Source organism: Aphelocoma coerulescens, unplaced genomic scaffold (assembly GCF_041296385.1).
Source record: "Aphelocoma coerulescens isolate FSJ_1873_10779 unplaced genomic scaffold, UR_Acoe_1.0 HiC_scaffold_60, whole genome shotgun sequence".
Classification (NCBI taxonomy): Eukaryota; Metazoa; Chordata; class Aves; order Passeriformes; family Corvidae; genus Aphelocoma; species Aphelocoma coerulescens.
In genome coordinates, this window is record NW_027183949.1 from 42,417 (window position 1) to 59,181 (window position 16,765).

The window sequence follows — 16,765 nt, forward strand, 5'->3', positions numbered from 1 at the left end:
GAATTTTGAGGGCTTTTTGGGGGATTTTTTGGGAAATTTTTGAGAATTTTTTTGGGATTTTTTGGGGTTTTTTGGGGGGGATTTTTTTGGGGATTTTTGGGATTTTTTGGGGGATTTTTGGGACTTTTCTTGGGAATTTTTGGTTTTTTTTTTTTTTTTTGGATTTTTGGGGATTTTTTGGGGAATTTTTGGGGGAATTTTTTTGAGACTTTTTGGAATTTTGGGGGGAATTTTTTGGGAATTTTTTTAGGATTTTTCGGGATTTTTTGGAGGGGCTCCCGCGCGGGTTTGGGGGGAGGGGGGTGGTGGGAGGGGGGGTTCCCCAAAATTTTTTGGGGTGGGGGATCCCTGAACTTTTTTTTGGGGGGGGGTTCCCCAAATTTTTGGCGTCTTTTGGGGTGGAATCCCCAAATTTTTTGGGGGGTGGGGGCTGGGGGGGGGGGTCCCTGATTTTTGGGGGCTCCTCAGGTGCCAAAGTGCTTTTTTTGGGGGGGGTCACCCCAAATTGTTTTGGGGGGGGGGGGGTCCCGAGTGCTTCAGTGGGGGGAGGGGGGGGGGGGTCCCCAAATTTTTTTGGGGGGGGGTTCAGAGGGGCCCCAAAATTGGGGATTTTGGGGGTTTTTTGGGGTTTTTTGGGGTTTTTTGGGGGGTCCTTGGCTCCGTGCGGGGGAGGGGGAACCCCAAATTCTCCCCCCTGGGGGCGGGGTCCATGCACGGGGGGCGGGGCTTAGCCCGGAAGTGGGCGGGGCTTCATCCCGGAAGTGGGCGGGGCTTCATCCCGGAAGTGGGCGGGGCTACGCCGAGGCCGCGGGGGCTGCGGGAGGGGGGGGGAGGGGAGGAAATCAGAGGGGGGGGGGCCCCAAAAATTCCTCCCCCTCCCCCCAAAAAATAAAGAAAGAAAGAAAAAAAATCGGGGGCGGGTCTGGGAAATTTGGCGGGAAAATTTTCGCGGGGTTTTCCTGAATTTTTTCCGGATTTTTCTCGGATTTTTTCTGGAATTTTCCCGGAATTTTCCCGGATTTTTCTCAGAATTTTCCGGGTTTTTTCTCGGATTTTTCCCAGATTTTTTTCGGATTTTTTTTGGATTTTTTTCGGATTTTTCCTGAATTTTTCCGGATATTTCCTGAATTTTTGTCGGGTTTTTCTCGGGTTTTTCTCGGATTTTTCCCAGATTTTTCTCGGATTTTTTCTGGAATTTTTCTCGGATTTTTCCCGGAATTTTTCTCGGATTTTTCCCGGATTTTTCCTCAGAAATTTCTCGGATTTTTCCCGGATTTTTTACGGATTTTTCCTGAATTTTCCCAGATTTTTCCCGATTTTTTTCCGGATTTTTCCCGGGTTTTTCTCGGATTTTTCTCGGATTTTTCCTGGATTTTTTCCGGATTTATCCTGAATTTTCCCGGATTTTCTCGGATTTTTTCCCGTTTTTTTTCCGGATTTTTCCCGAATTTTTGTCGGGTTTTCTCGTATTTTTCCTCAGAAATTTCTCGGATTTTTCCCGGATTTTTTAGGGATTTTTCCTGAATTTTCCCGGATTTTTCCCGATTTTTTTCCGGATTTTTCCCGGGTTTTTCTCGGATTTTTCTCGGATTTTTCCTGGATTTTTTCCGGATTTTTCCTGAATTTTCCCGGATTTTCTCGGATTTTTTCCCGTTTTTTTCCGGATTTTTCCCGGAATTTTTCCTGGATTTTTCTCGGTTTTTTTTCGGGATTTTTCTCGGAATTTTCCAGGATTTTTCCTGGATTTTTTCCGGATTTTTTCTGAATTTTTCCGGATTTTTTTCCCGGATTTTTTCCGGAATTTTCCTGAATTTTTCCGAGATTTTTCCCGAATTTTCCCGGATTTTTTCCGGATTTTTCTCAGATTTTTCCCGGGTTTTTCTCGGTTTTTTTCTCGGATTTTTCCGGTTTTTTTCTGGATTTTTCTTGGATCTTTCCGGGATTTTTCCTGGATTTTTTCCGGGTTTTTTCCCGATTTTTCCCAGATTTTTCTCGGATTTTTCCGGGATTTTTTCTCGGATTTTTCCCAATTTTTTTCCCGGGTTTTTCCCGGATTTTTCCTGAATTTTCCCGGATTTTTCCCGATTTTTTTCCGGATTTTTCTCGGTTTTTTTCCGGGTTTTTCCTTGGAATTTTCTCGATTTTTTTTCTGGATTTTTCCCGAATTTTCCCGGATTTTTCCCAGATTTTTTCTCTCCGCCCCAACCCCGGATGGCCCCAAAATTCCCCCCCCAAAAATCCCCCCAAAATCCCCTCAATTTCCCCCAAATTCCTCCAAATCCCTCCCAAAAACCCCGAAATTCCCCCCAAATCCCCCAAAACTCCCCAAAATCGCCCAAATTCCCTGAAATTCCCCCAAAACCTCCCCAAAAATGCCCCAATTCCCCCCAAAATTCCCCCAAAATCCCCCCAAACCTTCCCCAAATTCCGCCCAAATTCCCCCAAAACCCCAAATTCCTCCAAATCCCCCCCAAACCCCAAAATTCCCCCAAAATCCCCTGAAATCCTCCCAAAAAAACCCCAAAATTCCTCCAGTTCCTCCCGAAATTCCCCAAAATCCCCCAAATCCCCCCAAAATTCCCTCCAAGCCCCCCCAAATCCCCCCAAATCCTCCCCAAAAAGCCCCAAAATCCTCAAATTCCCCCAAATCCCCCCAAAATTCCCCAAATCCCTTCTCAAATCCCCCAAAACCTCCCGAAAAATTCCCCAAATCCCCCCAAATTCCCCCCAAATCCTCTCAAAAACCCCAAAATTCCTCAAATGCCCCCCAAATTCCCCCCAAAATCCCCCCAAATCCTCCCAAAATCCCCCCAAAATCCCCCAAATCACTCCAAAATTCCCAAAAATTCCCCCCAAAAACCTCAAAATTCCCCCAAATTCCCCCAAATCTCCCCCAGGACTCCCAAAATCTCCCCCAAAACTCCCAAATTTCCTCCAATCCCCCCCAAACCTCCCCAGGACCCCCCCAAATTCACCCCAAAATCTCCCCCAAAAAACCCAAAATTGCCGAAATTCCTCCCAAATTCCCTCGAACCCCCCCCCCAAACCCCCAAAATGCCCAAAATTCCTCAAATTCTCCCAAAATCCCCCCCAAAAACCCCAACATTCCTCCAAACTCCTCAAATTCGCCCCAAAATCCCCCCAGAAACCCCCAAATCCCCCGAAAATTCCCCCAAATCCCCGAATTCCCCCCAAATCCCCCGAAATCCTCCCAAAAAACCCCAAAATTCCTCCAATTCCCCCCCAAAATCCCCCAAAACCTCCCCAAAACCTCCCCCAAAAAACCCCCAAAAGCCCAAAATCCCCCCAAAACCCCCAAAATTCCCCAAAACCCCTCAAATTCGCCCCGAAATTCCCCAAATCCCCTCTCAAAGCCCCCCCAAATCCTCCCCAAATTCCCCCTAAACCCCCAAAACTCCCCAAAATCGCCCAAATTCCCCGAAATTCCCCCAAATCCTCCCCCAAAAAACCCAATTTCCCCCGAAATTCCCCCCAAAACCCCGAAATTCCCCCCAAATTCCCTCCAAGCCCCCCAAAATCCCCCCAAATCCTCCCAAAAAATCCCCCAAATCCTCAAATTCCCCCAAATCCCTTCTCAAATCCCCCAAAACCTCCCCAAAAATTCCCCAAATTCCCCCCAAATCCCCCCAAAAAACCCCAAAATCCTCAAATTCGCCCCAAATCCCCCCCAAATTCCCCAAATCTCTTCTCAAATCCCCCAAAACCTCCCCAAATCCCCCCAAATTCCCCCCAAATCCTCTCAAAAACCCCCAAAATTCCTCAAATTCCCCCCAAATTCCCTCCAACCCCCCCAAAACCGCAGCAAATCCTCCCAAAAAAACCCAAAATTACTCAAATTTCCCCCCAAATTCCCCAAATCCCCCCCAAATCCTCCCAAAATCCCCCCAAATCCTTCTAAAATTCCCCCAAATCCCCCCCAAAATCCCCCCAAACCTCCCAAAATCTCCCCAAAATTCCCCCAAATCCCCCAAAATCCCCGAAAAATTCCCCCAAATCCCCCAAATTTCCCACCCACTCCCCCCCAAAATTCCTCAAAATCTCCCAAAATCCCCCAAATCCCCCCAAATCCCCTCAAAATCCCCCCAAAATTCCCCAAAATCCCCCAAAAACCCCCAAATTCCCCCCAAATCCCCCCAAAATCTCCCAAAATCCCCCAAATCCCCCCAAAATCTCCCAAAATCTCCCAAAATTCCACAAAATGCTCCCAAATCCCCCCAAAATCCCCCAAAATCCCTCAAATCCCCCCCAAATCCCCCTAAATCTCCCAAATTGCCCCCAAACTCCCCCAAACTCCCCCCAAATCCCCCCAAAATCCCCCCAAAATCCCCCCAAATCCCCCCAAAATCCCCCAAAATCCCCCCAAATCCCCCCAAATTCCCCCCAAAACTCCCCAAAATTCCCCCAAATCCCCCAAAATCCCCCCAAATCCCCCCCAAATCCCCCTAAATCTCCCAAAATCCCCCCAAATCCCCCTAAATCCCCCCAAAATCCCCCCAAATTCCCCCAAAATCCCCCAAACTCCCCCCAAACCCCCCCAAAATCCCCCCCAAATCCCCCCCAACCCCCCCCAAATCCCCCAAAATTCCCCCAAATCCCCCAAAATCCCCCAAATTCCCCCAAACCCCCCCAAATCCCCTCCCCCCCTACCGGGGCTCTTCGCCGGCTGCCGCGGGTCCGGGGGGCTGCGGGAAGGGGGGGGGGGAGGGGTCAGGGGGGACCCCAAAATTTGGGGACCCCAAAAAGGGGGGGGGGAGGGAGTCCCAGGGGGGTCCCCAAATTTTTTTGGGGGTCCGGGACTCCCAAATTTGGGGCTTTCGGGGCTTTTGGGGGGGACCCCCAAATTTTAAGGGGGAGTCCCAAAATTTGGGGGGCTCTGGGGGGGTCCCCAATTTTTTTTTTTTTGGGGGGGGGGTCCCCAAATTTTGGGGGGGTCCCAAAGGTGGGGGAGGGTCCCGGGGGGGTCCCCAAATTTTTTTTTGGGGGGGGTGGGGGAGGGGTCTCACCTGGGCTCGGCCTTTTTGCACTTGAACTTCTTACCTGGGGGGGGAGAGAAATTTGGGGGGAATTTGGGGGATTTTGGGGGGAGTTTGGGGGGATTTGGGGGGGATTTGGGGGATTTTGGGGCCCCGAGCAGGGATTTTGGGGGGATTTTGGGGGGGGTTTGTGGGGATTTGGGGAGATTTTGGGGGGATTTGGGGAAATTTGGGGGGATTTTGGGGGAGATTTTGGGGGGAGTTTGGGAGATTTTGGGGGGATTTGGGGGATTTTGGGGGGGATTTTGGGGGGATTTTGGGGGATTTGGGGGATTTTGGGGGGATTTGAGGGATTTGGGGGATTTTGGGGGGGATTTGGGGGATTTTGGGGGGATTTTGGGGGGGTTTGTGGGGATTTGGGGAGATTTTGGGGGGATTTGGGGAAATTTGGGGAGATTTTGGGGGGATTTGGGGGATTTTGGGGGAAATTTGGGGGGATTTTGGGAGAATTTCAGGGGATTTGGGGGGAATTTTGGGGGATTTGGGGGAAATTTGGGGGATTTTGGGGGATTTTTGATAGATGTGGGAGGATTTGGAGATTTTTTGGGGGAATTTTGGGGAATTTGGGAGGAATTTGGGGGGATTTAGGGGGGTAATTGGAGGAATTTGGGGGGTTTTGGGAGGATTTCAGGGGATTTCGGAAGAATTTGGGGATTTGGGGGAATTTTGGGAGGATTTGGGGGTTTCTGGGGGGATTTTGGGGGAATTTTGGGGCGAATTTGAGGAGTTTGGAGGAATTTTGGGGTTTTTGGGGGGGATTTTGGGAGAATTTGAGGCATTTTGGGGATTTTGGGGGTTTTGGGGGGGGGTTCGAGGGAATTTGGGAGGAATTTCGGCAATTTTGGGTTTTTTGGGGGAGATTTTGGGGTGAATTTGGGGGGGTCCTGGGGAGGTTTGGGGGGGATTGGAGGAAATTTGGGAGTTTTGGGGGAGATTTTGGGAGTCCTGGGGGGGATTGGGGGAATTTTGGGGGGGGGTTGGGGGATTTGGGGGGATTTTGGGGGGAATTTGGGGAAATTTGGGGGAAATTTGGGGGGATTTGGGGGAATTTTGGGGGGATTTGGGGAGATTTTGAAGGAATTTTGGGGGATTTTGGAGAAATTTTGGGGGAATTTGGGGAGGTTTTGGGGGTCGGGATTTTTTTGGGGGGCCGGGAAGGGTTCGGGGGAGGTTTTTGGGGTGCTGGGGGGGATTTGGGGAATTTGGGGGAATTTGGGGAAATTTTGGGGGGATTTTGGGGGAAATTTGGGGGGATTTGAGGAATTTCAGGGGGATTTTGGGGGGGATTTGGGGGAAATTTGGGGGAATTTGGGGGATTTTGGGGGGAGTTGGGGAGATTTTGGGGGATTTTGGGGTCCTGGGGGGGGATTTTGGGGTAAATTTTGGGAGAATTTGGGGTAAATTTTGGGGTCAGTTTTGGGGGCATTTTGGGGTAAATTTTGGGTAAATTCTGGGGGATTTTGGGGTAAATTTTGGGGGATTTCGGGGGATTTTTGGGGTAAATTTTGGGGGGTTTTGGGGCAAATTTTGGGAGATTTTGGGGTAAATTTTGGGGGATTTTTGGGGTAAATTTTGGGGAAAATTTTGGGGGATTTTGGGTAAATTTTGGGGTAAATTTTGGGGGGATTTCGGGGGATTTTGGCATTAATTTTGGGGAATTTGGGGGTAAATTTTGGGGGATTTTTGGGGTAAATTTTGGGGTAAATTTGGGGGATTTTTGGGGTAAATTTTGGGGTAAATTCTGGGGGAATTTGGGGGAAATTCTGGGGGATTTTGGGATAAATTTTGGGGTAAATTTTAGGGGATTTGGGGTAAATTTTGGGGTAAATTTTGGGAGATTTTGGGTAAATTTTGGGGTAAATTTTGGGGGGATTTCGGGGGATTTTGGCATTAATTTTGGGGAATTTGGGGGTAAATTTTGGGGGATTTTGGGGTAAATTTTGGGGGATTTTGGGGTAAATTTGGGGGTAAATTCTGGGGGATTTCTGGGGTAAATTTGGGGGATTTTGGGGTAAATTTTGGGGTAAATTCGGGGGATTTTGGGGGATTTTTGGGGTAAATTTTGGGGTAAATTTTGGGGTAAATTCTGGGGGATTTTGGGGTAAATTCTGGGGGATTTTGGGGTAAATTTTGGGGGATTTTGGGGTAAATTTTGGGGTAAATTTTGGGGTAAATTTTGGGGTAAATTTTGGGGTAAATTCGGGGGATTTTGGGGTAAATTTTGGGGTAAATCCGGGGGATTTTGGGGTCACTCACTGAGGGCGATGAGCACCCCCAGCACGAACATGACGATGCTCAGGATCAGCCCCGCCAACCGCAGCGATTCGTAATCTGGGCACCCCCAAAAAGCCCCCAAATCAACCCAAAACCGCCCAAAATCACCCCAAAAATCAACTCCCCGCCCCCCAAAACCCCCGGGAACCCCAAACCCCCCCAAAATTCCCCCCAAAACCCCCAAAATTTCCCCCAAATTCACCCAAAATCAGCCCCAAATCCCCCAAAACGAACCCAAATCCTCCTAAAATCCACCCAAAATGCCCCAAAATCACCCCAAAAATGAACCCCCGCCCCCAGATCCCCCCTGGGACCCCCAAACCCCCCCAAATTATCCCAAAAGTTCCCCAAAAACCCCAAAATTTCACCCAGAAATCCCCCAAAACCGCAAAATTCACCCCAAACCGCCCCCGAATCCTCCAAAAATGAACCCAAAACCACCCAAAATCCCCCCAAAAATGAACTCCCGGCCCCCAAAACCCCCGGGATCCCCCAAATCCCCCAAAATTCCCCAAAATCCCCCAAAATTTCACCCCAAACCACCCCAAAATGCCCCAAAATGAACCCAAAACTCCCCAAAATCAACCCCAAGCCCCCCAAAATCCCCCCAAATTTACCCCAAATCTCCCCCAAATCCTCCAAAGTCACCCCAAAATGCCCCAAAATCCCCAAAATTTCACCCAAAACCACTCCAAAATCCCACAAAATGAACCCAAAACTCCCCAAAATTCCCCCCAAACCCCAGAATTCCCCCCAAAACCCCAAAATTCACCCCAAAATCGCCTCCAAATCCCACAGAAATCAACCCAAATCCTCCCAAAATGAACCCCAAACCCCCCAAAATCACCCCAAAAATGAACCCCCGGCCCCCAAAACCCCCGGGATCCCCAAAATCCCCCAAAATTTCACCCCAAACCCAAAAATTCACCCAAAATTCGCCCGAAAATCCCAAAATTTCACCCCAAACCACCCCAAAATGAACCCAAAATGAACCCAAAACTCCCCAAAATCCCCCAAATCTCCCCCAAATTCCCCAAAATTCACCCCAAAATTCCCCCAAATCCCCCAAACCTCCCCAAATTCCCCCCAAATTCCCCCCAAATCCCCCAAACCTCCCCAAATTCCCCAAAAATTCACTCAAAATCCCCACAGGATCCCAAAACCGCCCCAAAAATCCCCCAAATCCCCCCAAAAATGAACTCCCCGCCCCCCAAAACCCCCGGGAACCCCAAAATCCCCCAAAATTTCACCCCAAACCCCCCAAATTTCCCCCAAATTCACCCAAAATCAGCCCCAAATCCCCCAAAATGAACCCAAATCCTCCTAAAATCCACCCAAAATGCCCCAAAATCACCCCAAAAATGAACCCCCGCCCCCAGATCCCCCCTGGGACCCCCAAACCCCCCCAAATTATCCCAAAAGTTCCCCAAAAACCCCAAAATTTCACCCAGAAATCCCCAAAAACCGCAAAATTCACCCCAAACCGCCCCCGAATCCTCCAAAAATGAACCCAAAACCGCCCAAAATCCCCCCAAAAATGAACTCCCGGCCCCCAAAACCCCCGGGATCCCCCAAATCCCCCAAAATTCACCCAAAATTCCCCCAAAATCCCCCAAAATTTCACCCCAAACCACCCCAAAATGCCCCAAAATGAACCCAAAACTCCCCAAAATCAACCCCAAGCCCCCCAAAATCCCCCCAAATTTACCCCAAATCTCCCTCAAATCCTCCAAATTCACCCCAAAATGCCCCAAAATCCCCAAAATTTCACCCCAAACCACTCCAAAATCCCACAAAATGAACCCAAATCCCCCAAAATTCCCCCCAAAACCCCAAAATTCACCCCAAAATCGCCTCCAAATCCCACAGAAATCAACCCAAATCCTCCAAAAATGAACCCCAAGCCCCCCCAAATCACCCCAAAAATGAACCCCCGGCCCCCAAAACCCCCGGGATCCCCAAAATCCCCCAAAATTTCCCCCATAACCCAAAAATTCACCCAAAATTCCACCCAAAAACCCCAAAATTTCACCCAAAACCTCCGCAAAATCCCCCCAAATGATCCCAAAACTCCCCAGAATCCCCCAAAATTCCCCAAAATTTACCCCAAATCTCCCCCAAATCCCCCAAACCTCCCCAAATTCCCCCCAAAATGCCCCAAAATCCCCAAAAATTCACTCAAAATCCACACAAGATCCCAAAACCGCCCCCAAAACCCCCCAAAATCACCCCAAAAATGAACTCCCCGCCCCCCCAAAACCTCCCCAGGACCCCCCGAATTCCCCCAAATTCCCCCCAAATCCCAAATTCCCTCCCTGGCTCCCCCCTAAAATCCCCCCAAATCCCCCCAAATCCCCCAAACCTCCCCAAATTTCCCCCAAATTCCCCCCAGATCTTCCCAAATCTCCCCAATATTCCCAATAATCCCCCCAAATTCACCCCAAATCCCTCCAAAATCCCCTGAAATTCCCTCAAAATCCCCCCCAAATTCCCCCGAATCCCCCCAAATTTACCTCAAATCTCCCCAGAATCCCCCAAATCCTCCAAAATTCCCAAAAATTCCCCCAAATCCCCCCCAATTTATCCCAATTTACCCCAAATCCCCCCAAATCCCCCCAAAATCTCCCCAAATTGCCCAAAATCCCCCCAAAATCCCCCAAAATCCCCCCAAATCCCCCCAACCTCCCCAAATTCCCCTAAAATCCGCCCAAATGCCCCAAATTCCCCAAAATCCCCCCAAAATCCCATCAATATCCCCCCAAATTCCCAAAAATTCCCTCAAAATTCCCCAAATCCCTCCAAAAATCCCCCAAAAACCCCCCCAATTTATCCCAAATCCCCCCAAATCCCCTAAAATCCCCCAAATCCCCCCCAAATCCCCCCAAAATCTCCCCAAATTCCCCAAATCCCCTCAAATCCACCCAAAATTTCCCCAAAATTCCCCAAAATTCCCCCCAAATCCCCCAAAATCCCCTCAACCCCCCCCAATCCTCCCAAATTCCCAAAATTCCCCTCAAAATCCCCCAAAATCCCCCAAAATCCCCCCAAGCCCCCCCAACCCCCCCCAATTCCCCCAAAATCCCCCACAATCTCCCCAAAATCCCCCCAAAATCCCATCAATATCCCCCCCAAAATACCCAAAAATTCCCTTAAAATTCCCAAAAATCCCCCCAATTTATCCCAATTTACCCCAAATCCCCCCAAAATCCTCCAAATCCCCCCAAATCCCCTCAAAATCCCCCAAAATCCCCCCAAAATCCCATCAATATCCCCCCAAATTCCCAAAAATTCCCTCAAAATTCCCCCAAATCCCCCCCAAATTTACCCCAAACCCCCCTAAAATTCCCCCAAATCCCCCCAAAATCCCCAAATCCCCCAAAATCCCCCCAAAATCTCCCCAAACTCCCCAAAATTCCCCTCAAAATCCCCCAAAATCCCCCCAAAATCCCATCAAAATCCCCCCAAATCCCCTAAAATCCCCCCAAAATCCCCCCAAAATTCCCAAAAATTCCCTCAAAATTCCCCCAAATCCCCCCCAAATTTACCCCAAATCCCCCTAAAATTCCCCCAAATCCCCCCCAATTTATCCCAATTTACCCCAAATCCCCCCAAAATCCCCCAAATCCCCCCAAAATGCCCCAAATTCCCCCAATCTCACCATAATTGAACGGCTCCCGGGCCCGCGCAGCCTCTGGAAAGGAAAAATTGGGAATTTTGGGGGATTTGGGGGGAATTTGGGGGATTTTGGGGGATTTTTGGGGATATGGGATAAATTTGGGGGGATTTTTGGGAGAGTTGGGAGGATTTTGAGGGGATTTTGGGGGGATCAGGGGGGATTTTGGAGGATTTTGAGGAGAATTTTTGGGAGTTATTGGGATTTTGGGGGGATTTTGGGAGAATTTGGGGAGGTCTGGGGGGATTTTGGGGGAATTTTGGGGGTTTTCGGGGTATTTTGGGGGTTTTGGGGGAATTTTGGGGGATTTTGGGAAATCTGGGGGATTTGGGGGAGAATTTGGGGGAATTTTTGGGAGTTTGGGGGCATTTTGGGGGATTCTGGGGGATTTGGGGGGATTTTGGGGGGATTTTGAGGGAATTTCAGGCGAAATTGGGGTGAATTTGGGGAGATTTGGGGGGATTTGGGGCATTTTTGGGGGGTTTGGGGGCATTTTGGGGGCATTTTGGGGGCATTTTGGGGCATTTTTGGGGGGTTTTGGGGCATTTTTGGGGCATTTTTGGGGCATTTTGGGGATTTTTGGAGGGATTTGGGGCATTTTGGGGCATTTTTGGGCATCCCGGGCTTTGGGGAATTCGGGATTTGGGGCATTTTGGGGCATTTTGGGGCATTTTGGGGGGATTCAGAGAGCCGAGAATTATTCAGCACCCACCGAGCACCCACCGGACCCACCCGGGACCCACCCGGGACCCACCCGGGACCCCCAGGACCCACCCGGACCCACCCGGGACCCACCCGGGACCCACCCGGGACCCACCCAGGACCCCCTGAGCCCACCCCGCACCCACCCTGCAGCACCCAGCACCCCACAGCGCCCACCCTGCACCCACCCGTGCCCCACATCCCTGCACCGGCACCCACCCTGCACCCCCTGAACCCACCCTGCACCCCCTGCACCCACCCTGCACCCCCTGAACCCATCCCGCACCCCAATAATCCCCCTGCACCACCCGGCACCCCACAGCGCCCATCCCGCACCCATCCCGCACCCACCCGTGCCCCACATCCCTGCACCGGCACCAACCCTGCACCCCCTAAACCCATCCTGCACCCCCTGCACCCACCCGTGCCCGAATCCCTGCACCCACCCTGCCCCCCAATAATCATCCTACACCCACCCTGCAGCACCCAGCACCCCACAGCGCCCATCCCGCACCCACCTGTGCCCGAATCCCTGCACCGGCACCCACCCTGCACCCCCTGAACCCACCCTGCACCCACCCCGCACCCCCTGCAGCACCCCAATAATCACCCGGCACCCACCCTGCACCCCCTGAACCCACCCCGCACCCACCCTGCACCCCCTGCAGCACCCACCCGGGACCCATCCCGCACCAACCCGTGCCTGAATCCCTGCACCGGCACCAACCCTGCACCCACCCTGCACCCCAATAATCACCCGGCACCCACCCTGCACCCACCGTGCAGCACCCTGCACCCACCCGTGCCCCACATCCCTGCACCGGCACCCACCCTGCACCCCCTGCACCCATCCTGCAGGACCCAGCACCCCCCGGCACCCATCCTGCACCCACCTGTGCCCCAAATCCCTGCACCGGCACCCACCCTGCACCCCCTGAACCCATCCCGCACCCCAATAATCACCCGGCACCCATCCTGCACCCACCCCGCACCCCCTGCAGCACCCACCCGTGCCCGAATCCCTGCACCGGCACCAACCCTGCACCCCCTAAACCCATCCTGCACCCACCCTGCACCCCAATAATCCCTCTGCACCCATCCCGCACCCACCTGTGCCCCACATCCCTGCACCGGCACCCACCCTGCACCCCCTGCACCCCCTGCACCCACCCTGCACCCCCTGCACCCCCTGCACCCACCGGCACCCACCGGCACCCACCCTGCACCCCCTAAACCCATCCCGCACCCATCCTGCACCCCAATAATCCCCCTGCACCCACCCTGCAGGACCCAGCACCCCCGGCACCCCCTGCAGCACCCACCCGTGCCCGAATCCCTGCACCGGCACCCACCCTGCACCCCCTGCACCCACCCTGCACCCCCTAAACCCATCCTGCACCCCCTAAACCCATCCTGCACCCCCTGCACCCACCCTGCACCCCCAGCACCCATCCCGCACCCACCCGTGCCCCACATCCCTGCACCGGCACCCATCCTGCACCCCCCTAAACCCATCCCGCACCCATCCCGCACCCACCCGTGCCCCAAATCCCTGCACCGGCACCCATCCCGCACCCCCTAAACCCATCCCGCACCCCAATAATCCCCCTGCACCCATCCTGCACCAGCCGGCACCGCCTGCAGCACCCACCCGTGCCCCACATCCCTGCACCGGCACCCACCCCGCACCCCCTGCAGCACCCCAATAATCCTCCCGCACCCCCTGCAGCACCCCAATAATCCTCCAGCACCCACCCTGCACCCACCGTGCAGCACCCTGCACCCACCTGTGCCCCAAATCCCTGCACCAGCACCCACCCTGCACCCCCGGCACCCATCCTGCACCCATCCTGCACCCCAGTAATCCCCCTAAACCCACCCTGCACCCCCTGCAGCACCCACCCGTGCCCGAATCCCTGCGCTGGCACCAACCCTGCACCCCAATAATCACCCGGCACCCATCCCGCACCCACCGTGCAGCACCCTGCACCCACCCGTGCCCCACATCCCTGCACCGGCACCCACCCTGCACCCACCCTGCACCCCCTAAACCCATCCCGCACCCACCCGTGCCCGAATCCCTGCACCTGCACCCATCCCGCACCGCCTGCAGCACCCACCCGTGCCCGAATCCCTGCACCGGCACCCACCCTGCACTCCCTGCACCCCAATAATCACCCCGCACCCATCCCGCACCCACCTGTGCCCCACATCCCTGCACCGGCACCCACCCTGCACCCCCTGCACCCACCCTGCAGGACCCAGCACCACCCGGCACCCCCTGCAGCACCCACCTGTGCCCCAAATCCCTGCAGCGGCACCCATCCTGCACCCCCTAAACCCATCCTGCACCCCCTGAACGCACCCTGCACCCACCTGTGCCCCACATCCCTGCACCGGCACCCATCCCTCACCCCCTGCAGCACCCCAATAATCCCCCTAAACCCATCCTGCACCCACCTGTGCCCCACATCCCTGCACCGGCACCCACCCTGCACCCCCTGCACCCACCCTGCACCCCCTGCACCCATCCTGCACCCACCCGTGCCCGAATCCCTGCACCTGCACCCACCCCGCACCCCCTGCAGCACCGCAATAATCCTCCAGCACCCATCCCGCACCCATCCTGCAGCACCCTGCACCCACCGGTGCCCCACATCCCTGCACCGGCACCCACCCTGCCCCCCAATAATCATCCTACACCCACCCTGCAGCACCCAGCACCCCACAGCGCCCATCCCGCACCCACCCGTGCCCGAATCCCTGCACCGGCACCCACCCCGCACCCACCCCGCACCCACCCCGCACCCCCTGCAGCCCCCCCCGTGCCCCTAAACCCACCCAGCGCCCCCCGCAGCGCCTCCGCAGCACCCCCAGGACCCCCCCAGCACCCACCCCGCAGCACCCAGAGCCCACCCAGAGCCCCCCCAGCACCCACCCCGCAGCACCCAGAGCCCACCCAGAGCCCACCCGGCACCGCCAGCACCCCCTGAGCCCACCCAGCACCCACCCAGGACCACCCAGGACCCCCCCAGCACCCACCCAACACCCCCCAGGACCCCCTGAGCCCACCCAGGACCCACCCAGGACCCACCCAGGACCCCCCCAGCACCCACCCAACACTCCCCAGGACCCCCTGAGCCCACCCAGAGCCCACCCATGACGCCCCAGGACCCACCCAGCACCCCCTGAGCCCACCCAGAACCCACCCAGGACCCCCAGGACCCCCAGCACCCACCCAGGACCACCCTGAGCCCACCGAGAACCCACCCAGGACCCCCAGGACCCACCCAGGACCCACCCAGGACCACCCTGAGCCCACCCAGAACCCACCCAGCACCCCCTGAGCCCACCCAGAACCCACCCATGACCCCCCAGGACCCACCCAGCACCCCCTGAGCCCACCCAGAACCCACCTGGGACCACCCAGAACCCACCCAGGACCCACCCAGGACCCCCCAGCACCCACCCGGGACCCCCGCCCCCCTCACCTCCCATGGCCGGCTCGGTGGGGGTGGCCATGGTGGGTCCCTTCGGCTGCTTTCGGCTCCTTTCGGCTCTCTCCGGGCTGGGTTCGGCTTCCCACCCCCGCCTCGCCCGGTTCGGTTCGGGGCTTTTCGGGGCTTTTCGGGGCTTTTCGGGGCTTTTCGGGGCTCTTCTCTCCCCCCCCCCCTTCCACCGACCCTCACGGGTTCGGTTCGGCTTCGTTCGGAACCGTTCGGGTCCTTTCGGGGTCTCTCTCTCCCCCCCCCCCCGCCTTTTTCCCCCCCCCCCTCCCTCCACCTGCTCGGTTCGGAAAGGTTCGGAAAGGTTCGGAGAGGTTCGGGTGCTTTCGGAACCGTTCGGGTCCCGCCGCGGCGCTGCGGCAGAAGGGGCGGGGCCAGCGCGGAGGCCACGCCCACTGAGACGGGGATGGGGGAGACCCCCAAAAATCCCCCCCAAAATCCCCCCAAATCCCCCAAAATCTCCCCCAAAAGCACCAAAATCTGCGCCGGATCCCCCAAAATCCCCCAAAATCCCCAAAAATCCCCCCAAATCTCCCAAAATCCCCCCAAATCTGCTCCAAAAGCACCAAAATCTGCTCCGGATCCCCCAAAATCCCCCCAAAATCCCCCAAAATCTCCTCCAAAAGCACCAAAATCTGCGCCGGATCCCCCCAAATCCCCCAAAATCCCCCAAAATCTGCTCCAAAAGCACCAAAATCTGCGCCGGATCCCCCAAAATCCCCCAAAATCCCCCCAAATCTCCCAAAATCCCCCCAAATCCCCCCAAATCTGCTCCAAAAGCACCAAAATCTGCGCCGGATCCCCCAAATCCCCCCAAAATCCCCAAAAATCCCCCCAAAATCCCCCAAAATCTGCTCCAAAAGCACCAAAATCTGCACCGGATCCCCCAAAATCCCCCAAAATCCCCCAAAATCCCCCAAAATCCCCAAAAATCCCCCCAAATCTCCCAAAATCCCCCCAAATCCCCCCAAATCTGCTCCAAAAGTATCAAAATCTGCTCCGGATCCCCCAAATCCCCCAAAATCCCCCAAAATCTCCTCCAAAAGCACCAAAATCTGCTCCGGATCCCCCAAAATCCCCCCAAAATCCCCCAAAATCTCCTCCAAAAGCACCAAAATCTGCTCCGGATCCCCCCAAATCCCCCAAAATCCCCCCAAATTCCCCCAATCCCCCCCCCAAATCCCTTCAGGACCGCCCAAAATTCCCTCAAATCCCCCCAGATCCCCCCCAAATCCGCCTAAAATCCCCCAAAATTCCCCCAAATCCCCCAAAATCTGCTCAGAACCCCCCAAATCCCCTCAGGGTCCCCCTCAAAATTCCCCCAAATCCCCCAAAATCCCTTCAGGACCCCCCAAATCCCCCCCAAAATCTCCCAAAATCCCCTCAGGACTCCCCAAATCCCCCCCAAAATCTCCCAAAATCCCCTCAGGACTCCCCAAATCCCCCCCAAGTCCCCCCAAAATTCCCGCAAATCCCCCAAAATCTGCTCAGGATCCCCAAAATCCCCCAAATTCCCCCCAAATCCCCCCCAAATCCCCCCAAATCCCCCCAAAATT

General features: G+C 54.7%; 1 protein-coding gene across 1 annotated transcript; it reads right to left on the reverse strand.

Annotated features, from left to right (window-relative positions):
* Positions 1 to 731: 731 nt before the first annotated feature.
* On the reverse strand, positions 732 to 15,357 carry LOC138102094 (sodium/potassium-transporting ATPase subunit gamma-like). Its single transcript, XM_068999860.1, has 6 exons — positions 15,195 to 15,357; positions 10,987 to 11,019; positions 7,311 to 7,385; positions 5,025 to 5,058; positions 4,669 to 4,703; positions 732 to 814 (listed from the first exon to the last, which is right to left on the reverse strand). Exons 1-6 carry the CDS (start codon positions 15,223 to 15,225, stop codon positions 795 to 797), a joined length of 228 nt encoding a protein of 75 aa, XP_068855961.1. The 5' UTR covers positions 15,226 to 15,357; the 3' UTR covers positions 732 to 794.
* Positions 15,358 to 16,765: the final 1,408 nt, after the last annotated feature.

Excerpts from the sequence above, each read along its gene's own strand:
- LOC138102094 (XM_068999860.1), bottom strand. The coding sequence starts at position 15,225 with ATGGCCACCCCCACCGAGCCGGCCATGGGAG. Across the intron at positions 11,020-15,194 it reads CACCGAGCCGGCCATGGGAG|AGGCTGCGCGGGCCCGGGAG; the intron begins GTGAGGGGGGCG and ends TTTCCTTTCCAG. Across the intron at positions 5,059-7,310 it reads GGGGGTGCTCATCGCCCTCA|GTAAGAAGTTCAAGTGCAAA; the intron begins GTGAGTGACCCC and ends CTCCCCCCCCAG.